This window comes from Hipposideros armiger, unplaced genomic scaffold, assembly GCF_001890085.2.
Source record: "Hipposideros armiger isolate ML-2016 unplaced genomic scaffold, ASM189008v1 scaffold_1239, whole genome shotgun sequence".
NCBI lineage: Eukaryota > Metazoa > Chordata > Mammalia > Chiroptera > Hipposideridae > Hipposideros > Hipposideros armiger.
The window spans coordinates 172104-196240 of record NW_017732589.1 but is presented as its reverse complement, the minus strand read 5'-3'; the positions used below and the strand labels follow the sequence as shown (position 1 = coordinate 196240).

The following is a 24137-nucleotide window of genomic DNA, read 5'->3' as shown; positions in this document are numbered from 1 at the left end:
CGCTCAAGAGTGTGAGCTCTGAGCAACAGGGTTGCCAGTTCGATTCCCGGTCCGAGCTGAGCTGCCGCTGAGCTGCCAACAGGTGGACAGGTGGCAGGATGGCTCAGCTAAAATAAATAAATAATAAAATAAAATAAAGAGAATGGCTGGTCTAGAAGAAATGCAGCAGTGGGTTTTCAAACGGTTGATGCAAATCTCCCTCACAGGGTGAGATACAATGGTTCTTTTCTTCTTGGACATAAGTAGTGATTTTAATTTTTTAAAGATGTTTCAAAATATGAGCTCGATTTAGAAGTTCCATCCTTATATGTGAAACATGAGCCTCCTTGCTTTTCTCCTCAGCTAATCAGTGCAGAGGATATATTGACTCAGAAGTGGGCCCAGGTAATCATGTGGATTGTAGTTTCTAAAAAGTCAGAGGGAACAATAATTCTCTTAATTCTTGAAAGCAGAAAAGACTTCTCTGCAAAGCTAACATTTTCAACATTCAAAAAAGTCTCAGGGGGTGAAAGGAAACTCATAAAGATCTATCCCATTGTTGCAGACATTTCCCAAGTGTTACTGCTTTGAAGGGCTGCAAGGTTATTGATTCGCTCCTGCTGTTTTCGGCATCTGAAAGATTCCTGCGTGAGTTCCTTGTTATGCTCTGTGGGCAGAGGAGCCGACTGCTTCTCTCTGTCCATTGCTCCCAGAAAACCCTCCAATGAGAGAGGGCAAGAGGGACTGTGCATGTGTGCATGTGGGTGGGAGTGCAATGATTATTGAGCACCCACTGCAGGGTGAAGACACTTTCCATAGGTCATTACTCCCGGAACTCACAATGACACAGTAAGACCAAGCAGGGGGAGGAGCGCTCTTCCAGCAGCTCTTCACATAACAAACAGGCTGCTACCCCTGGGTCACTTTCCAGCGTGCAGCCTGGCTAAGCTCTTTCCTCTTCCCATTCAGTCCACTGCCTATTGGTATACTCACAGGCTGACCTCAGAAAGTGAGGAAGCGACAGTCAAACCAGTCTACCTGGCCTCTGGTCATTTCCATCAAGGAGATCTGGTCAGACTCTGAAGCTATTGGCAAAAATAAGGATTGTAGCTTGTAATCATAGACCCTTTTCCTGGATTCAGGAGACGTTAATTTCAGAAAGGTCCTTAGGGAGCACTATTGTTTCTTAAACTGAGATCCATGGAACCTAGGGTTGGGCAGGTGTGCTCCCCAGCATTTGAGATGTCACCAGAATTTCCTTTTAATTTTGAGTTTTCATTTTCATGATAATCTTAAAAATTAAAAATAGAATATTCTGGATCATCTGAATGACCACCATGTCATCGTGTTCTGCATGCAATTTCAGTACCAAGACTTTCAGTTGGGTTTGCAACATTATGGATACCTGATTTTTAAAAAATTAGAGAGGAAATAACTGTTAGGCTAGATTCCTTCGCCCCACCAGAAGCAAATTAATGTCACATTTGTACACAGTGATGTACAACTGAAGTGTTTGCTTGAATAGAAGAAATTAGTGAAAGGACTGAGTCACCTGGCACCCATGGTAGTAGGAAATGCTGACCTAAAAAGATTCTAAATGCACCATGGTGGCCAGTTCTAGAGTCACACTCATAGCAGAGATTTAGTTTCAGCAAAACTTTATCAATTTCAGTGAATTAATGTTACTTTGAAGGTTATTGGTTTTACTGTGTTTATTAGTATTTAACTTCCAAGTTTGATTGGGATTTACAGCTCAACAAAAAGTAATAAGGAGTCTTTACTTAATACTTTTTAAACATATTTGGGTAACAAAATTAACTTTAATCAATACTAGTGGCATACACAAGGAGATTCTTCTTTTTAAATTCTTACTCCAGTCTGAGAAGCTCTGTTCTGGCTCAAAGCTAGGGAAGGAGGGCCAGAAAGGAGATATGATGTGTCCCTGTCACTCAATGGCCAAGCCAGGACATAGATTTTTCTGGTGCCAATATTGGTTTTTCTTCTGGCCCCATGGGGGAGTATATTGCTGTTCAAAACAATGTTCTTGACATTACACAATGAGCACAGGAGGTTCCAAAGATCAGGCTGCCAAGTGACTATTCTGTATTTATCCACCTCTGTTCTTATTTCCCACGACTTTCTGAGCCTGACCATTATTCTGGCACTCTTTTGGTGGTCTTTTAACACTGCTAATAGTAGTATTTATAATTATAGCGTGCCCTTTTTTGTAGGGGTTAACAGTGTTTTCCAGTATGTCTTATTTGACATTTCAGAATACCATTTTCTTACCTGGTAAATTGAGGCACAGAGAAATAAGTAGATATACACTTAGTAGCAGAAAAATGAATAGAATCTAGAATTCTTGGTTTTATTTAAAACACCTACCAATTGTAATGATTACAAACCAATTTGGTATGGGAATTCATGCACAATGTGACATGCACTTGGATTTTAGGTTTAAGTGGAAATGAAAAGTAACCAGGCTTCCTATCCCCTGGTATGGTGACATTTCCTGTATCAGAAAAAAATCAGAAAGAATATAAAAGGTTATGAATTACTTTAAGGGTCACCGAGTGCTTCCTTTTTTTTTCTTTTCTTTTTTTTTTAATGAAGAAGTGATAAGAAAAAGTGAAAATAGTTCACAGACCTGTGTGCATCCTGGAGAACCAAATAATTTTAATACAGGACAATGTATTTGGCTTCTCATTTTCTAGATCTCTGCAATTCCACTTGTGATATCATCATGAAGATGAGGTTTGAGACAGCTTCTTGAAAGAAGTTATTAATGCAATTATGCAATGTTTCTTCCTTTTACTTTTCAAACTGGGATGCCTTCCAAATTTAAGAAATTATGGCTCAAGTATCACACTGGTCAAACAAGTAGACAGCCACTGCAAGTTAGTTAGAGCCAGATACAGATATAGGTAAAGGCATAAGTACAGATATGTATGTAGGTGTAGCATAGGCAAAGAACAGGTGTACATTCATGTCTAGATATTATCCTCAGAAATGCACCTATGATGGGTTTTATTATGGAAGACTTTCACTTTCTAAATATACTTCTCAATGAGGTCATTCATTTTAAAGTGAAATGTAAAAAAATTAAAGGATCACAAAGAAAGTAAAGGAAGGAAAGGGAAAGGAAGCGGGGGGAGAGGAAACTATCATAGAAGACTTGAAAACAAGACCCTAAGTATGAAAAAGGGCCAAAGCTAGTTGAACCCACTGAATGAAATGGTTAAATGGTGCTCTGGACATCCTTTGACAATTAAGCAGAAGTTTAAGAGCAGAGAACCATCTTCAGAATGGACAAATCCCTTCTCCTGATGGTGCCCTTGGCTCAAGGGTCTGAGAGGGGGAGATGCTGAGGCTTCCCCTTGCAGTGAGCTCTCCTGGCAGGAGTGGGAGGAGCGATGCTGGGGTAATGCCTGTGGTGATGCCCCCCTGCCAGCTGCAGCAGTTGGGGGAGGGGAGGGCGGGGTGCCAGCTCTCCTATAGCTAGTACACTCGGCATCATGATTGCACTACTTTTTGGAAATGTAGACGCTGTAGAGGAAATGACTCCCCTGATATGGCTTTCAGTGTGCCAGCAGCAGTGCTACAATCAAGTTACCCAGGTAAAAGGAGCCTGGGAGGAAAGATGTGTGATGGGGCATGGGGAAGATTCCCTTCCCGGGCTAGAAATAGACAAGGCCTTGGGATAAGGAATAATATGTGAACCGATTACTTCAGGGTACCTTGGATTGGTAAACTTTTACTTAAAATATGAGCATTACCTACTGATAATTTGGAAAAATATTACAAAACAACAACAATAATAAAAACACCACTATAAGCTACCATTCTTTTATTATAAAAAGGCCACTTAACAGCAACAGCACATCTTGCCAGGATATAGAACAATTTTTTTAGTAAATCTACCTCCAAAGAAAACTCATTCTGTTCTAATTTTTAGCTGTTTCTCTGGACTGGTAAGAACTTTACCCAGACTAATAAAAAATAACATGGTAACATTCTCGAAGAGGAACCGTTTCTCCCCTTAACTGCTGGAAAGGGCTAGTTGTGTTTTCTGCATCTCCTTCCCTCATGACTGATTTTCTGCCTGGGTTTCTTCGAAGGGCTGGGCTGCCCACAGTGAACAGCAGTGCGGGTGTGGCCCTGAGTCCTGCCTTTCCCAACACTGAAACTGAACGCTGACATTGAAATGTTGCCTTTTCGACCAAACATGGGAGCAAATACCATTGTTATTGCATCTTCTTTATAAAAGAAGTGATGCAAAAACAGGATATTCTCATTCTATTCTCTATCCTGTATCTCTGTCTCTCCACAACTCTTTCCATTGAGTAAACAAACCATTAAAAGACTACAGGGTAAATTTGGAGAGAAAAACGTCAATTACAAATATTTATGACTAAACCAAACTAAGTAAATTCACAGCCTTTGAGTGGATTTAAAATACAAAAATGGAGGACCCCGTGGAGGTCCGATAGAAAAACAGAAGAAAGCAGGGCAGGCAGAGTCAGGAGAAGAGAACACTGGGCAACTCTGAAATGCTGGTAACCTATTTCATTACCTCTTAAGAACGTCCGTGCTTCAAAGATTGTTAACAGCTCTTGGCTAATGAAATGAAAATTAATGATAATCAGGCAGAGCTTATGAAATCAGGAAGGGGAAATAGTTGGTGTCACAGTAAACTTTCTTGAGAGTGTCAAGAGGCACACCTTGGAAGCAGGGCCCCTTCTCAGCAATTCCCCACACGGTCAGGAGAAAACAAAGGCAAGGGCACTTACCGGGTCCCCGCCGGAGGCAAAGGAGATGGACTGCATGTGGTGATTTGCTATAATCTGCCAGATCAAAAACAAGAAACGAGATGCATTGTTATTACCCTTCCTGTCTTGGAAAACCAACTGTTTGTTGGCAGGCAATACACATCAACAAGGTTTCCCAAAGTGGTAAAATTTGGTACTCAATGAAAATAACAATTATGAAAGTAATAACAATAGATAACCTTTAATGAACTTTCACAACATGTCAGCTGCTCATCTAGCAGCTTTGCCAGAATTAGCTCATTTAATAAGTTTTATAGCAGCCTTGTGATGTAGGAGCTACTGTAATCACATTTCACAGATGGGGAGCCTGAGGCCCAGAGGGGCCCAGTGGCTTGCTCCAAGTGCAACAGCAAAAGTTGTGACTGAACACACATGGTCTTAACAGCCATTCCTGAGAAGGAAAATGTCTCATCCACCCACTAAAACATTTTAGCTGTGCAGTGTCTGTTCCCAAGGACATTTGGGGTCTTCCATATAGACCCCATAGCTGAAGTGGAGGGAACTGTGGCTGTCCCCTACTTCATTCCATTAGTGTCATGTGCACATAAATTGGAAAGCCTGCATCTAAGATAAATAATCGATACCATCTCAGGCATTCTTGTAATTTATCAATTTAAAAACCAGCAAGGACATTCCAAGTTCATTTTAAAATGGGAAATTTCCATTAGCATTATAAACTTCAGGGTACAGAGTAGACACTGAGTAAATTAGAAGCTGCCCTAAATTTAAAAAGAGACATAAGTCTTCCATGCTACTTTTATCTTTTTAAAGATACTGAAATGACATTGAAGTAAATTTCCAAGGGTGGAAACAGCACTCTTGTTTCCTTCCCAATATAACCAGGTTTATTTTGGCTCAGTCCCCTCAGGCCCTCACTGGTGGTCAGTCAGAATTTACAGACCCATAATCCTAACATCCAAGGGAGTTTTCCAACCATGCTCCTATAAAACTCGAAGAAAAACTATAACTGAATTGTAAGGTTAGAAAAAAAGTATTTTTAAATGCCTACTTCAGTTGTTAGAACTTGTAAAACTACTCGGGATCTAGAAAAACCTGAGTATATAGTAGCTGCGTTTTGGGGAAGTCAAGTTATACGTGGATTTTTAGGTGCAGGGGTCAGCGCCTCTAACCCCAGCATTGTTCAAGGGTCAACTGTAAATTAATAAAAGCAGTGAGTCCGGCTCTGTGGCCTGTGCCCAAGCCCAGATGGGTCAAACAAATAGTTGCCCTTTGAAATTCTCTGGAATCCTGCCTCTCTTGTTCAGGGGTAATGGGCTACTGAGAGAGCAATAGCAGTCCCCAAATGATGATAAACTATGACATCTAAAATTAAGTTTTGTTTATTTAATTTTTACTTATAAAACAGTTCTAAAACTGGGGTTTGGAAATCAATGTGGACAGTAAGATGTAGGCGAAAAATAGAAATTATATTTGTTCAACACAACGCACAACCATTACTGTGTGATTGTATATTATCCCTTTGGCTAAGAGGAATTGAAAAGGAGAGAAGGGAAATTAGAGCTAATTAACCGAAAGCATGTGTTTTTGCTCTGAGGGTGTTTCATCTTTTTCTGCTCCTTGAGAGCTCTGCAGATGGGAGCAGGCGCTGCCTTTCTGCTGTCTCTCTGTATTGAGAATGGAGTGTGCACTTGGCTTGTTCTCGGTTTGCTGTAGTCATGCCCTAACTAAACACAGCCAAACAGGAGAGCCAGAAAGATGTGAGCTCTGGCTCCCATCAAACCTTCCTCAGACTGTGATCATGATGTCCGTGGTAGCATCTACCCACACTCATGCCCATCCACCTAAACCAAGGGCAGGACAACGATGGACACACCTAACCAGCTCCAATCCCAGGATGGAGAGGGCCAACCCTGGTGGCCTCATCCTTTCTTCTATTTCTGAGTTCACATCTCTTTATTTTGAAGTGGGGAATTAGGTAAAACGAGAATTAAGAGATAAGATCTCACAGAATTAAGAACCACAGTATGAGGATTCCTAGAAAGAAAAGATGCAAAATAAAAGTCACATAGAATGAGAATGGATGTGGGCATATGAATGCAGAGCTGAGGGGACCAACCTCCCTTAGCTGTCACAGGTGCTCAGACTTGAGGTAGCTCCAGAGAGAGGCTGAGCCTGTTGACGTTTCTGAATCTACCACTTAAATGACCAGTTAACCCATCCCTTAGAAGAGCTAATGAAAAAATACGAGGGTTCACCTCTCACTTGAGTCAGGACAAAGGAATGAAGTGACAAGTGGCATCCAGTATGTCAAAACAAAGCCCAGAATTGCCTCTTGTTTCTATTCTGGATCTAGAATTTATTTCAACATCTCAGATGTGGAGGGTGGGGCAGAGAACTAAATGAAGGTGGGGGTGCTGCTTGCTTACTTGGAGAATTTGGAAATCAATAAATACAAATATGTATGGCAACATAATGGTACCCCTGGGCATCCCTGGTGACATACTGCCAGAGTCAGGAAGTGTGTCATCCAAAGGTGTGTGGATAGCCCATTGTGCAGTGTGGGTACATCTGATTTCCAGCTCATGCTGCCGGCAATGGAGGCCCAGGCTGAGCAGAGCAGATGAAGGCATATTATGATTACAAGCATTTTTACCTATTGGTACACAGGGCAGCTGCTCATATACCCATTTGAGTCTTGATGTTAAAAAATTGCCTCTAATTGTTCTTGACAAAAACCCCCTTGGGAAGAGTTATTACTCTTCCCCCTTGGGAAGAGACATTTTTCTCTGGGAAAGCTCTGAATCAGGTCAAATAAAGACAGCATTGGGAGTAAGGTCTTTTAGGGAATGACCAGACAGGTTATATAATAATATCATATAACCATTTTTTCAGTGGAAGGAACTAACAACCAGAGAAACCTAAAAGATAGATACTGCAGAGAAACCCAACCATCCTAACCAGAATTTGCGTAAATAAACCAATACTTCCCACACTGGGAATGCCACAGATATGCTACATCACATCAACCCTATCACACCAGCAACTGTGAGAGGCTCCAAAATAATAACCCCCTAAGAAAGAAAAAATAGTCAGAAACCACAACATGCCATTCATTTAAAAGATGATAAAATGTGAAAATAAAATGTGGGCTGGAGAATGAATGGAATATGGTATAAAAGAAAACAAAATAGGGGCAAGGACGTTAAGAGGAGACTTTTGCACATACGTATACCTCTTTTTACATTGTAAGTAAACCAATGATTTCATGCGTTATCCTCAAAAAAAGGCAATTTTTTTCAGAACCAAGTCCATCTATCATCTCGTTGATGACCCTTAGAAGTGGCCAATCAAAGTTTGCAGACTTGTGAAAGTTTTACAGAAATGTGCTCCACACAGACCTGGTAAAGTTTGAAGTGTGAAGCCCTGTGACACACACACACACCCTGTCCCCCACTGTGTGGGAGCCTTGGACAGGGCAGTGGCTTGAGAGCCTACAGACCTGTTTCGAGTCCGGCGTCCGCAGGTTCAGGCTGGCAGTGGATATGGTCAGGGAGATGCTCATCCCCGCAAACTGGAGGTTGCTCTTGCCCAAGATGCTGGACAGCATCTTGCTCGGAGGCTAAGAAATCAAGCAGCAGTGTTTTAGCTTTTGATTCACGGGAGGCCACACTGTTGGAGCCTCTATGTTGTTCCTATTTGCCACATCCCCAGACCTCCACCTTCCCACTCTCATTAGGCACATGAAGAAAATTGTGTTACAAATGAGCTGGGAGGATGGGATGCAACACTAACACAAAAATTCTAGAATGCGCAATATGCAAATTGTAAAACAGCTACTATGCACACACTGAGATGAGGGAAAGGCAGAGGCATCAGTGTCTCAGGCAGCTCACACTGGGATACGTCTCATGGGTGACTCGTAAGCCTGGGGAAAACACCACAGGCCAGGGCTTTGCAGACACAGACACCAGCTTCATCACAGCCAGTCAGGGCCAGACTAAATCGTCCAGCTTAGGGGCTTATGAATGATCCTATGTGGTCATGAGCATGCTCATTGCTGAAGGAATAGAACACAAATGCTTTGGCCAGCACATCCTCCAGGTCAGAGTTCACGTGGATGGTCCAATTAGAATTCATTTAGAGCCAGCACAAGGATGGACAGACTCAGTTTGGCTCTAACTGGTGCATCCATCAGCCAGTCAGAAACGTTCTTGGAGCATTCCTGTGGAATGGGAGGGGCGCGTGGGCAGGGGAGACCATAGGAGCTATGTTCTCCAGCCAGGCACCTTCTCCCTAAGTCCCTGCATTGGCACTGCCAACACTTGTCTCTGTCCATTGCTAAACACCCAACACTCCTATTCAGATTAGAACACGCCCTCTTTGATATGCCAATTAACACTAGTTCTTAACCAGGCAGGCACTGCTTGGGTGTCTCCTGTCAAAGCTATTTAAAGATAGCGCTGCCTGGGCCCTGAGTAAGTATACCTGGTGGAGCCCAGAAGTCAGCATCGTTTTCACCGTCTCACCCAGAGCAGCAGGAGGGTACCCCAAGACTTGCTGGTTGGGCACCATCTGGCTCTGAAAGAGGATGTTCCCTGTCTCTGTTCTCAGACACCCTCCTAGTTCCTGTATTCAAGATGCTGGAGGCTTGCTTATCTTTTTATATCCCCTGTGGGCTGACTGGAACATAGGCTGGCACATCTAAGCCTTCATCCAAAGTTCTCTGCCTGAAACTCAGTTGTCCTGTGGGTCACGAATGTCCCTAAGCTATGAAGATAGAACCCACCCAAAGCCCTGGGACCAGCAAAGGCAAGCACAGAGTCTGCCCCAAAACCTCAGCCGCAGGACAGATTCAGAGATACTCTCCCACAATCAGTCCAGGCACAGAAAAGCCCTGATGGTGGGGTTTTAGTTATGTATTTACTAGACACTTAAGTAAGGAGTTTTTCTGAGCTTTCTCTTAATCCAGTTTTGCTTTTGTCTTCTGGTTCAAACACCTCAGGATGGAAAGGTCAAGTTAGGGGTTGAACACGCAGACCCTGGAGCCAGGCGGTCGGGGCCGGAGCTCAGCTCCACAATCCCTTTTAGAGATATCATGTTAGAGCCCGAACTTGCCCATGCTGGAAGTAATTACACCATGGAAACACACACTGCGCATTTAGTGCTTCTCAGTCACCCACCCCCAAAGGACAGTTGTTAAACTTTTACCAGCAAACCACTGGGGGCATGTATCTACCTTAGAGGGTTATTCTAATGCAGCAAATTAATGATTCCGAAGGCTTCAGAGAATGCCTGGCCCTGTTTTACATGTCTGCTGTCATCATCATCTTTAGGTTTAGGTTCACGGCGAGTAACCAGGGTGTCTGCTTTGGGTTGGCAGTGACAGCTAACTGTCCTCATCAGCCACATGGCAGAGCGAGGGAATCTAAGCTTTTTCTGTTTTTAAAAGTGACAAGAGCCACTGCAAGTTACCCCCTTTAAACTAAGGGATGCCTTTTTCTTCCCCCACCCCCAACCCCCCAGAAAGTGACAAGAACCAGGCCATGGGAAGTGGGATTGAACAATAGTATGTGATTAAAGATGCTGAGTGATGACAGGGGGGTGAAGAAGAGGAGGAGACACAGACGCAGAGCCGAGGGGACAGTACCTTTCTCTTCCTGAAGGCTCCCTTGGCTCCAGGGACAGCTTCACAAACGCGGCTGATGGCCTCCCTTAAGAGGACAGGAAGAGAGAGCCATTTTATCATGTCAATCAGGATTACATAACCCAGAGATTCTACAGGTTCATGTCCCCAAGGAAAATGACTGCCTGTGTATTCCAGCATAGAAAATAGACCTGCCAGTTCAGGAGTTATCCAATTTCTCCTTTAAACACAAAACTAAGCAAAACAAACAAGTCATCTTGAATCTCTCATTGGCAGTATCCTAGTTCTTTCTGGTGATGGTTGTATCCTAACGGTGTGCTATGCATCAATACCACACGTTGTTTTTGTTTGGTTAAGACTCCATTTTAGAGACTCAGTACCCTGCAATGTACTCTTCTGAATGTTCTGTCACGGCAATGGACATGGCATGAGGCCCACTCTTAATAAGTACTGCTATCGATCAAGAGCCTTCTGAAGTGAGTCATAATGTGATCAAAAGAAAAGTGATCCTCTGAGTGTCATTCCCACTGACAAGAGAAAAATTCTGAGATGTCCTAAATTAAATTCAGCAGATGGGAGGGTGGGAGAAACAGGTAAGAGATTAATCGGTTAACAGCCTTGAGCCAAACCCAACGAAAGGCTGCCCACATTCCTGATTGTGTGTAGAAACGTTGAATCAACTTTGGTGACTATTTCAGCTCTTATCTAGAAAGAGCAGCCGACCACCACATGCCACCGCATCCCGCTTACACATGAACTTTCTGGACTGTTGCCCACAACCCATCCAGAATCAGCAAATACCACTTCCTTATGGACTCTGTACCTCTCCCAGAACTTTCCTGCTCCACCTTTTCCCATCCCCTTTATCTGTAGCCAATGTAAATTCTTTCAAAACAACTTACATCTATCTTCCCCAAAATGTAATGTATAAAAGAGCCCGTCGGCTCCAGGATGGCGGACATGTTGTTTTCTCCACCTACCCTGCTGCTGCTGGTTCAGACTGCAGGCCCCAGGACCTGGTCCTTTTTGTGGCTGGAATATGGCCCAATAAACCCTTTGTTTCAGAAAAACTTCCATCCTCAAAGGTTTTTTGTTTAACACCAGCTTCTATAGTTAGTAAATATCATCAAATCAAGAGGGTCTTAAAAGGGAGGAACTCCAGGGGTATGCAAATGAGCCTGAAATGAGGGTCTGTGCAGGGAAGTTCCATGGATCAGGCATTCACTGAGCAGCGATGCCAAACACTGTTCTGAGGGAGGCAAGGAGTGTCCTAAGTACTGAGGGGTCCTGACAGGAGGACCAGCTGCAGAGGGCCTGACCTCCAGGTCTGCACAGGGCAAGACAGCATGGAAGCAGAGTGGACAACATGCAAAAGTGAGACCAGATGGAGTGTGCTGTGGTCCAGATGCTGGAGGCTGGGGCCTAAGGTGGGGAGGATGTGGCTAGGACAGTCACTTGAGATCAAACAAAGCTCAATTTTGTGACTCAGTCTCAGTGAGAAATGATGGCAGATCCACTGAAGGTGGCTTCAAAGTCAAGGGCTCAGAAAAGAGCTGGGTGAGCCTCTCAACTCCCACATGGAGAAAGAGAATGTAGAAAAAAATGAACAAACAGGGGTTTGGAGACATGCTAAACGATAAAAAAGATAATGGGAACATTCCACAAGCTTTCTCAGTGGAATACTTCTTGAAATTATTTTTTATCATCTGGAAAAATAATTATCATCACAATACAATGCTTTTAAGAAAAATATGACCTTGTAAAATTAGGTAAGAGACTATTAAGATAAGCTTTATATCTGCCATTCATTTAATTGTAGAGAATGGAGAAAAAAATACTATTCTAAAAGTTCAGATGCCATGAAATCTGTAGACTATGAATCACCATGACTCAGAAAAAGTTTATTTAAAAAAAATAAATGTTTTTGACGTTTATGCTTAGTCATTTATTTTATAATAATAGTCTCACTGTGGTTCTATCAAAATTATCATCCAAAGTATTTTTTAAAAGAAAATTCCTTATTGAAGAAGGTCAAGTGTTCTCTTTAAACAGCTATGTAAGCCCCAGTATCTATATTTTATCTGTTTAATTTTTTTAAAGTTTGATTCATCTCTGCACTGTGCTTGTTATATTAAGTGATATATTTAGCTGAACAAAGCAGCTAAATCTATGATGGTCCTAGCAGGCTAGAAAAACATTTTATGGTGGAAAGTATCCCATAAGTCATTCCTTAAATACCCCTAACATGCAACAGATTTATTTTCCCTTCCACCAACATAGAAGATTAGAGGGGGAAAATCAGTCTTAAACTACAGTTTTACGAAAGAAAATGTCAAATGTCTAACCTACGATATAGGCTAGACGCCATCAAACATCTAATGAAGTCAGGCCACCATGGAGCTTGGGCAGCAGGCTTGCTAGTTCTCTGCCACTTCTGGGAAAACGCTCTCCCTTCTTCATTGGCATTAATTTGTTTCTAACACTCATATGATAGCATGTGTGTGAATTCTCATTTCAACCAGGCTGGCAGTGTTTCTGTTTGGAATAGAAATGTGACATAACTACTAATAACTGCAATGTTTAGATGAATGAAATTAGTAACTTTAATTCCAAAGTCTAAACGTAAATGTAACAATTCTCATTGTCCTCCATTACTGTTTAGCACCCTGCATTTGGGTGAGCAGTACTGTCTCAGTTTGTTCATTTAGCATTCATTATTTAGATTCATGTAATTCCATTTAATCCTAGTATGAGTCTCAGGTAGCAAATTTTCTGCGTTTTTAATAATAGAGACTGCTTCTTAACATTCTGTTCAGGGTAACACCATTCCGGTAAGCCAAACCATGACCTCAGAGCTCAGGGAATAGGAAAATGGAATCTTTGGCACCTCCACGGTTATCTGAAAGTAACCTCAAATGCCAACCCCACTTTTTCATAATTTCACTGTCTTCTCTTATTCAGTCTAAAATTTTTGTCATTAGAGCCAGTAACCTTCATATTCCATAAACTTTTCTTTGGAGAGGAGTTTTGAACTGGATCCTTTGAAATCATGTAGCACCATCTTTTTCCCTACTCATCCATCTCATTGCTGCCCACCCAATACACACACACACACACACACACACACACACACACACATACATACATACACACTTTACATCCTTAAACAATCTTTTTAAAAGGACATTTGGGTGATTTTTGCACTCATGGGGTTGTATTCTAGTAGGGGAGGGGCAGCAAACAAATATATATAACAGCAAATTGCGATCAACTTCATGAACAAACAAAAAGGAGAGACATATACATGTGGTGAAGGGTAGCAGAATATGTCACCCCAATAGGACACTTTGACATAAGGATGATTTTGAGTTGAAGGAAATTGAGAAGAAGTAGATACAAGGAAATCTCTCTGCTCTCCCCTGTTTGCCTGAAAGCAGGACATAAATTTATAAAGGTGTCCCTCCTCCTCTTTACCAGGAAGGACAAAAGGTAGCCACTGGAGACAACTCTAGACCCTGATCAGCCCTGAGACGCAGCAGAGGAATCTGTAAGACCACTCTTGCTACCAGCCCTCATTTTCCATTAGCTCCCCCATGCAGTTGCCTTCCCATAACTGTCTGCACCTAGAAACTCAAAGTCCTTTTCCTGTATCTTGTCAATTCTGTACAGATACGTTGCTCTTTGGTTAAGATGGCCTATATAAGCCTAAATTCTAAACACTTCACTGAATTTTCCTGCCTATATATGCACACTGCATACATTAATCAATTGTTTTTCTCTTGTTAATCTGTCTTTTGTCTAATTTGCAGGGCTTTAGCCAGATAATATAGGAAGGCAGAGTTAAAAAGTTCTTCCTTCCCTATAGTAATAAATGTGGTTCTGAATGTCAGTAAGAGGAGTTACCCAGTGAGTGGCATTTGAGTACCTGGGCAGCTATCCAGAAAAAATTAAGCAGGGTTCCTATCTTGTGCCTTATGCAAATAAATTCTAGATGATGGCAGATTTACTTTGTTTCTAATGAAACTATAAAAGTGCTAAAAGAAAACTCAGAAGAGGTTTTTCATCTTTGAGTGGAAGGGTTATACAAAACACAGAAACCATCAAAGAAAATACTGACATATTCAACAGCATAAAAACAAAAATGTATGCACTAGAAAAAGAAGTAACATTTCAATCCAAGAGATAATTGTCTTAATATAAGTCAATAAGGAAAACATCAAAAACGCAATGGAGAATGGGCAAAAGACATGAAAAAAGAGTTCATGAGAAATACAAAATGGCTCTTGAAAATATGAAAAGATTCTCAGCTTTACTCATAATAAGTATACAAATTAAAGCCTATACTAAAACTCCATTTTCACAGCTAAAGATTTAAGCTTGATAGGACTTTACTCCACATCAGTGAGGAGGTAGCTCTGGACAGCCTCCATGAAGGCAGATTGCTCATATCCCAACAAAATGAAAGAGACACCGTCTCTTTGGTCTAGCAGTTCTGCTTCTAGCATGCACCCTCTAGATACAGTTGCAGGCAGGCCAGAAGACTGTGTGGACCACCAGGGGCTACAGCAAGGTTTCCAACAGACTGATGGGGAAAAAAATCAATGTCTAGCACAGAGGCCAGTTCAATAAATTATAGCAACTCCATAAAATGGACCACCAACATGGCGAAGCCCTCTGCACTCTCACCTTCTCATTCTCCCTCAACGCCCTTCAAGCCAGCTCTTGTTCCCACTAGCTGCCCCTGCAAAATCACCAACAGCCTCCATGGCACCAAGTTTATGGGCAACCTGTTGTCCTCACTCGCTTGACATGCTTTCTTTTCTTGGTTTCTTGACCCCACGCTCCTCTGACATCCTCTAACCTCCTGGGCGTTCTTGGCCAGTTTCTTGCCTTCTGTGCAACTCAGCCTTTAAATTGTGGAGAGCCCCAGGGCTCCATCCTACCCACCTCCTCTTCTGTTCTCTGCATGACCTGGATACTGCAGCAGGCATGTCCCGTATCTAGTTCATTCACTTTCAGATAAGGAAATGTCCTCAATCACTTGCAACCTCCTCCATTTTCCTATTTGCAGTATAAAAATGCCCCATCCCAGCATAATAATGAAAGCCTCCTCCATCCCTTGGAGCTGCCTGACACAAAAATCTCCAGGTGGCCAAGGAAGGAAGGTACCTCTCAACCTCTGGCTGCAGCTTCTGACCCCTTGCCTGGGGAGGAAGGTGCCTAGGGAGAAGTCAGGCTCATGCAGGGACATGACTAGCCCTGGGGTTGGGTCTTCTGACCAGGGCTGAGTTTTACAGTGATGCTGTCTCTCACAGGCACTCTCTTTGCTTCATTGAAGACCACTCCCTAGGGAAGATCTGGGTGCCTGTGCCATGAAATGGACAGTGTCTGTTCTTCATCCATTCACACATCTTCCCCTCCCAGTGCCCACACTTGTTGAGCAGCTCCAGCCTCTTGCTGTTGATATAGCCCCAATCTTTAGCAGAAAGCCCTCCTGGGTGAGTCCAGTGGGTTCATGGCTCATGTAGGGTGCCCCACATTCCCAGCACTTTTTTATGGCAATTTCTCCCAAACCAAACCCACTCCTGTTTCAGATTTCACTAGTTTGAGTCCGTGTGTCTGCTGGGCCTCCAAAACTCTGGGTAACACGTTAAAATCTGCGTGATCTTCTGAAACCTGGCACTGTGTCTGAAGTTGGAGGACAGGGATCACAGAGAACAGGACTCTTGCCAAAGAAATCCTCTCCATAATTCCCAACCTCATCCTGTTATACCTTCCAGGTGGGTGCTGGGTAAATAGCAGGAAAATAGATTCCCAGCCCTGTTTTGTCCTCCCAAGCCCTACTTGGGTGGTCTCACACCATAGGCCTCAGGATTGCTAGAACCATGCCCCCATAGGACCTCAATCTCATTTTATGCTGTGGTGATCTCTACCCATTCCCATCCTAAGGTGTCACACTGTCTCCAAATATCTCACTTGTCTTTATTTCTAGCTTAACATCTCCCAAAGTACCAGGACTTTATAAATAATTACTACACTCAATTAACATCTCCACTTCATTATCGTAAAGTCTTCTCAAACAAGCCTTGATTGTCTCCACCAAAAGCATTCCTCCCTCATCTTCCCATGGCAGAAAATAGGACGGACCATGGTCCATGGGTTTCCCCCACTTCACACCTAAGAGCTGTCCTTGAACCTCCCATGCCATCCCCACACCAAATCCATCTCAGCCCTGACCTCCATGGAGAAGACTAGACAATGTGTTCTCAAGAAAACTACAGAGTAGTGGAGGAGACCAACAATGCATGGAATAGTCTAGAGAAGCCCATAGCCAGAGCACATTATGTACTATTAGTCACTAGAGCTCAGCTCTGTCTTTCAGAGAAGCAAGAGGGCAGGTACACCCAGTCAGTGCAAAAGGAGCTGGAGACCAAGGTCTCATGAGAAAATACAAATTGAAGCTGGGCCAGCAGGGAGCATGACACAATGGTGGGAGCATGAGAAGCGGCCTTCTGGGACCGTGGATGTGCCGGGAAGTAGCAGACAGTGGCCAAATTTGTAGAGAGCCATGGAAAAAAAGCAGACGAGTTAGGAATTCAGACTTGGGTCCAAAAGGCATTCATAAATGTGTTGAGGAGGGATAAACCACAGAGGCTTTTTAGGTAGGGTGATAGGATAGAAATAGAAGTGAATGGACATTAATTTAGCTGCCGTGTGCCGGACGGCTGAGAAACAGCAGGCAGGGGAATGAACCCAGACTTTGGTGGCGAAAGTGACAATAAAAAGAGGACCATTTGGAGAAGAAAACCTGCAGGCCTGCCTAATTGTGGCAGGTGACGCTGCATGTCATCATAGATGCTCACTCTCATCGTAGGGATAGCCTCTCTTCCCTTCCCAAGGACACATAAAAATAAGTCATTATCTCTATCCTAAAACCATGAGACACAGATGGGCAATGTCTGACACCCAGCAGGATGGAGCTTGGAAGCTGCCAGCCAGGGTGAGAGGGTACGCAGGAGCCCAGAAAGTCCAGAGAGGGACACTACAACAAAAGGCTTCTCCCCACTTTCGTCCACAGGTTAATAGATGACACTCCCCCTGGAATCTAAAGTGTCCAAGTTCAAGCAACCATGCAGCAAATGTAGAGTTCAACATTAATTTCAGGCATCAAAAATACTTTACACTTGATATCTGAAATGCAATTTCACCAGAATGGGTTGAAACCTCTTCCATCCTCTAACAACACGTATGCTGCAAGCACAAACAGAGTGGGAGTTTTGAAATCTATGCACCACTTGAGAAATCTGTGAGATACCGAGGCAGTTCCCAAGTGTTCATCACTTTAGAGTCACCTATGCCATTATTAAGGCAATAGTCTCATTGCAGCATGTCCCAGACATACAAGCGCAATTGGTATAAATAAATACTGGTTGATGATTATAAAACAGATGCAAAAAAAAATAGTTTCCTACAAGTTCACATAAAAAAATCCAGTAGGAAACTAAAAAAGAGACCCCTTAACCACGCTGAAAGATATCTCACAAAATGAAAGATCAACTCTTGGGATTGCTAAGAATGTATGGACCAAAGAGTAAAGGCAAACTGAGACAATATTTGAAGCTAATAGTCCTTATAGTTAAAATAACTAATTTTAAAGTTTGCTCCAGGTTATAAATGGTGTCACAAACATCTTTGACAGATCAGGGACTTGGTTCATTCTTACAAACACTTTCACTGAATTTTCTTTCTCCCTTTAAAATTCTAGCTGTTGGGTTAGATAAATTCTTCTGCTCCCAACTTGACTGCTTCACGATGCTGATTAGCCAATCAAAAAGAGAAATGCACACCCGTAATTGTTCCTTCAGGCAGGCGCAATTTTATACATGAGCCAAGTTCTTGGGCAATTCAGCCACATGGCGCCACTGAGGGGCTGAATGGGGCCCCCCAAAGCAATGTGGAGCCCGCAAACCCTGGGAGGCCCTGAGCATATCTGTCCTCACTGCCAGATTTTAAAAGTCACTTATCTTTTTGGAGAGATGCAACTTCTAACATCAAACACCACAGGCTTTACAGAACACAATTCCACTGAAATCTGCTTCCTTATAGCAAAGCTGGAATACAGGAGAAGTAAGCAAACCTGACCCTAAAACAAAAGGGACCCCACCAGGCTGAGAGCATGCCAGGGCCTGTTCTACAGGCTCTCAAGTTATTTAATCCTCACACACCCTGGAAGGTGGAACCATTGATGCTTGCGTTATAGTCAAGGAAATGGAGACACAGAGTAGTTAAGCAACGTGACTAAGATCCCACAGCCAGCAAGTGCCTGAGCCTGCTGAGCCCAGATTGTGGGACACTAATGCCATGAACCCACCACTATAAAGCCAGGCCCAGTTGGAGGTCCACAGAGATGGCGCTTTTTTCTGAACTCCAGCCTATGGACCTCTGGGGGGCCCATCACATGTTCCCCAGCAAGGTCACCACAACAGAACAGACTCTTGGAGTCCTTACGGTTACAGAACCACATAAGGCCTTTGAAACCCTTAACACCAATGCTAATCCACTAGGAGCTGGAGGGGTGTGCAAGAAGGGGGCTGTGGGGACCAGAAATTAGGGGCCACAATGCCCAAAATCTGCCCTGAGTGGACAAGCAAACTGTGTTAACTGGTGCTCAGCAGTGAAAAACAGTGGACTGTGGAGGTGCACAACATGAACGAATCTTAATTATAATGTCTGAGAGTGGTCAGACAAAAAAAGAGCACATGCTGCTTGATTTCATTTATGTATAAACTCTAGGAAATGCACACTGATCTACAGTGACTGGCCGCATGGGTGAACTGGGCGGCAGGAGGCAGGAAGGACCGTTGCAGTGCTCACTGGGGAGAGACTGGGTACAGGATTTCCCAGAGGTCCTGTAAAGCTCAGGGCAGGCCTCCATCACAAAGTCTCTCTTTTGCTCTAGTACTGATGGAATCACATAAACCTGACCAAACATCTGGCCTCCCCTCAGTCTTCTATGATCACTTTTCTTCATAAAGTGGCAGCTAATCAAATGTGGGTTCCAGGTTAGCCAGGTACTCAGACACTTAGGCCTCGCCTGCTCCTGTCCTGTGCTGTCTAATGCACTGGAAACTGAGGGCATGTTTCCCAGTGAAGTCTTTCCCTTTAGGATCCTGTGGGTGGATAGATGCAGGTCTCGGAGACAGTAGCTAAAAATAGGTTCAGGCAGCAACAGGATGTCAAATGCAGCCCTGTTTAAGTCCTGTGTCACACAGAGACAAGGCCGCTGTAATTATTTTCTATATGGCGTGATGTTTTGACATCTTAGAGAACATTTCTAGCTGTGGAGAGACCACTCCTCTAGGATTAGCCCATTCTTAGAGATAGCAAAGGGCCCAGCCCAGCGTGTCTCGGGTATGCAAACCAACCAACACAGAGCCAGGCCTCCTCTATCTGACCTGTGCTCCCCAGGAGGCAGCATCCCCTCTGCCTTAATATCCCAGGACCAGGTGCCAGGCAGCTAGGGGCCACCCTTGGAGCTAGAGTCCCCTGGGATCATTCAAGCCAGCCAGTCCTAAACTGTCCACTCTGCCCTCCACTGCCTTGCCCTAATCCCAATAAGGCTCTAGCCTAACCTTCCTTTACTCCTGCCCTCTTCTTCCTGCCCACCCTGGTGCTTCCCCAAGTGGCCCTATGTGCTGTGCCTCCTGCCTCTAGGACCTGGGAACATAATAAGCTTCGTTTCCTCTTGAGCTTATCCTATGTTTCCTCTTGTGGCCAAACCTAACTGACCATCTCAAAAGAATACAAAAAGGAGGCCTAGTGGGTGTCCATTAAGTTTTAGGGAAAGGGAGAGAGAGAGAAAAAAAAAGATAATGATCTTTCCATGGTTAACTGTGTTGGGGAACATTCCTGAAATATTTTAATTAAAAATCTTTAGGGAAAAGAAAAGTTCCTCAATTTCTTCACTGTCCTGAGGGTCCAGACTCTAGTTTTGCTACATCCGAGGAGAAAAGGAACAGCGGAGGTAAACAGAGCTTGTTCGTAATCAACAAAAAGAGAACCAGGCTTTCAGCCAACCCTTCGATCATCATCCTCTTAAACAGAAACACTCTTGTGAGCTGGGATGGAGGGGGAATGTATATGTGTCATTTTTCCTTGTTGGCTTCTGCTTCCAACATTGTCCATTTCTAGGAGCTCTATTTCCTGACCAGGAAAAGCAGTGTCCCCCAGACAGGCAGGACTCACAGGGAGGTGGGTGGAAGGAGAGGAATCACTTCACAGGCTCTCCCCTTTCCATCCAAATCACTCATGTCTAGACTTCTAAATAAACAAGATCAGGTAAACTACCATCTACGAGGTTGGACAATTAAGTTAGCAAACTCAACCTAGAAAAAGTGCTACATACCTCATTGTTGAATATCACTACAGTCACCTTTGAAGTACTCCCCTTGGGAAGCTATGCACAGACACCAAAGCCTAGTCCACCCTTCAAAGCAATTTTGGAACTCTTTTTCTGAAATGGCCATCAGAGCTGTCATTGTATTATCCTTGATGTCCTGAATGTCATCAAAATGTCTTCCTTTCAATATTTCCTTTATCTTCAGGTAAAGAAAGAAGTCATTGGGGGTCAGATCAAGTGAGTAGGGAGGGTGTTCCAACACAGTTATTTGTTTACTGGCTGAAAACTCCCTCACAGACAGTGCCGTGTGAGTTGGTACATTGTTGTGATGCAAGAGCCATGAATTGTTGGCAAAAGGCTCAGGTTTTCTAACTTTTTCACGCAGCCTTTTCAGCACTTCCAAATAGCAAACTTGATTAACTGTTTGTCCAATTGGTACAAATTAATAATAAATAATCCCTCTGATATCTAATAAGATTAGCAACATCATTGCAACAAGTTCGTGAACTTAATTGTAAGACTTCGTATATCATCAACGTGTGCACAGAAGAGATTCTGAACCACACCGCATAAAGTGCCATTGGGCAAACTAAAATGGGTTGGATTTTTTAAATTTCTTTGCATAACTCATAGATTAAATTCCTGTATAGGCAGATTAAATTGTGCCCCAGACTTTAAGCTTGATCTTCACAAACCCAAACTGAAAAATGTAAACCTAAAACTTAGGTCAATATTTGCCTTTTAAATGACTACATTCAGGTATCAAACATTCCCCATCCACTCAGGAATTTGGCACCAGTTTAAGATTGGGAGGTTTGGTAAATCCTAGAAAATTTCCTTATTATGGACTCCTTATTTTGGTCAACAATTTCTTCCTAAATCTGAAACCAAGAGGTTCTTGATCACCAACTGCACCAAATACCTCCCACCTTCCTACTTTCATTAAAAAATAAGTTTAAGGAACATGATGTGAAATACTGTTCAGTCAGCACTCTGCTCCGGAGCCCCAGTTCGCACTGGCCACCACAAGGGTGGAGAGTGGATGAAGTAGCCAGCAGGCAGGCAAGGCAGGCCTTCTCTCTGTTCAAATCAGCTTTGCATAAGACTTTCTCAGGGACCCAAACCCACAGAGGGTAATACTGAACCCATCTTCCAAAGACACACATTGACTTTCCAAAATAAGGACACAGGGCTTGATCAGCCCTAAGGCATTAGAGGTATAGATCTGCCTGCCGAATGCCTCCACTCACAGCCTTGACGAGGAGCAGACATGCTTGTTCCTTCCCTAATGAGAGCCTCCGGCTGCCTGCCCACAGGGATTCATTCACAGGGCCGTGGGGAGGGTACTGTGTGAGTTCTGCCACCCCTGAGCTCAGCCTGTGGGAGCTTAGCAATCACACCTATTGCATGGACTGCCTGTGAGGGTTCAATGAGATCACTTATGAATCCACAAAGCCTCTTAACATTAATAATGCCTGGCATGAGGCAAACACAAAGTAACTCTTCACATTTTCATCCTCAGCATTCAAATCAAAGTGACAAGTACACATCTTCCTTCAGAACTGAAAAAAGAGCTTTAATTGACAGGGACATATGAACTGATCCTAAAATTGATTATATACATATGCATATATATACACATATACATAAAGAGAGAGACAGAGACAGAGTCAGAGACAGGGATAGAGGAGAGAACTATGAAGTTCTGGTGACTAATTCTGGCTCCAGACACGAAGAACATTCACACTGATCATAATCTCATTTATTTACAGACATATGGTCCCAAGAAACATACGGTCTCTGGAAAATTATAGGAAAATAAGTAGATCCAGAGTGAGCAGAAGCTACTGAAAAGTCCATTTTTGGGTTTGTATTAACAGTTTTATTTTTACTCTTAAGTGCCAGAGATTACATGAAGCAGCTACCAGGGTGATCTCATGTGCTGCACATGCACAGCCAGCCACGCACATGGACACATGTGTCAAGTGGCTCCTGATATGTTAAGGATTGTACAGGCCCTGAAGATGTCAATGGTGAAACTGGAATTAAAACTAATTTTCCTGTTTTCTGATCAAGGAGAATTCGATGAAGTCAAACACAAGAGTTAAATGGTTGTCAGTTAGCACAGCAAACGCCAGAGGCTCTTTCCCCAAAGGCAGCTCAATCATATTTCCCTGATTCCTAAGGTAAAGGATGACCTTCCTTCAGCGTAATTTTCTCCAGCACAGGTCCCTCCCATTGGAGAAACTTAATGCAAAATGTCAGATGAATCAGAACAAGTACGCTCTGATATCGAGCTGCACTGGGGCCACTTCAGCGAGCTTCCCCTCTTAGAGCAGCTGCTGGGGGTCAGCAGGCAGGAGCCTGGGAGCCCAGCATTCAGAAGAGGGGAGAGAAGACCAAGGGGTCCACTTGACTCGTCCAAAAAATGTCCTTCCTGTCACCATTTTATTAATAATAAAACAACCACAGATTATTATATAAACCAACTCTAGAAGATGAGCAACGTGGACTACAAGACACCAAAGTACAAACTCCTAGAAATAAATACTACATGAACACAAGGGGTTGTTTTTTTCCAAAAATATGTTTAATATCAGGCAGAAGGCTACAATACCATTGGTGAAAATGACAATGGACAGGCCCCATGGGAATAGACAGACACAGGAGAGGCACCCTGAAGTGTGTGGGGAGCAGGAGGAGACGTGGGAGGGAGCTGAGCAGGCAGAGGTCACCACTGAGGTGTGGGGCCAGGCGAAGAGTCCAGGTCTGGGGACAGCAGCCCAAAAAGGAGAAGGACAGAGGTGGGAGGGCAGAGGTGGGAGGGCCACGGGTCCTGCAGATAGTGCGCCTACATCTGCAAGGCAAGAGAGAAAACTTGTGATTCTTCCTCGTTTGTCAGTGCTGTGAACACAGCCCTTCATGTGGGAGGTGCTGCTCTTGTGTTTACTTAAGCAGGACAAAGCTCCCTTGTCTGCTCATGATAGGCTGTTCTATTGGCAGGCAGCCCCTTTCTCAGTCCTCACATCTGACTTTCTCCCCATGTTTATCCGTTTCTCTGTAACGCGAAAGCAGTTCCCCTCTGACTGAGTTAGAGAGGAGAAAGGGCCAGAGGGAACAAGAGGGGCCCTGAGTGCAACATTAGAAGTTACTGCAAAGAAATCTCTCTGGGTGGTTGCTGTGTGTAAAGGTGGCTTGAGTTAAGAAGTAGCGCAGGAGAGGACTGGCGTCTGGGACCCAGAAGACGGGTCTCAGGGCTTCCTGAGAACAAAGACTCTAAGCTGTAAGAGGGGAACTCGATTACACACACACACAGAGTCATATT

The 24137-nt window shown here is 43.5% G+C and overlaps 1 protein-coding gene across 1 annotated transcript in view; it reads right to left on the bottom strand.

The window, feature by feature from the left end:
- The window catches only part of SHC3 (SHC adaptor protein 3), a 179604-nt gene that overhangs the window by 74458 nt on the left and 81009 nt on the right, over window positions 1-24137 (bottom strand). The window contains exons 3-5 of the mRNA XM_019633074.1: window positions 10417-10480; window positions 8269-8388; window positions 4770-4823 (exon numbers count right to left, since the gene is read on the bottom strand). Of these exons, the coding sequence (XP_019488619.1) occupies window positions 4770-4823; window positions 8269-8388; window positions 10417-10480 (238 nt within the window). The remainder of the gene's footprint in view (window positions 1-4769; window positions 4824-8268; window positions 8389-10416; window positions 10481-24137) is intronic.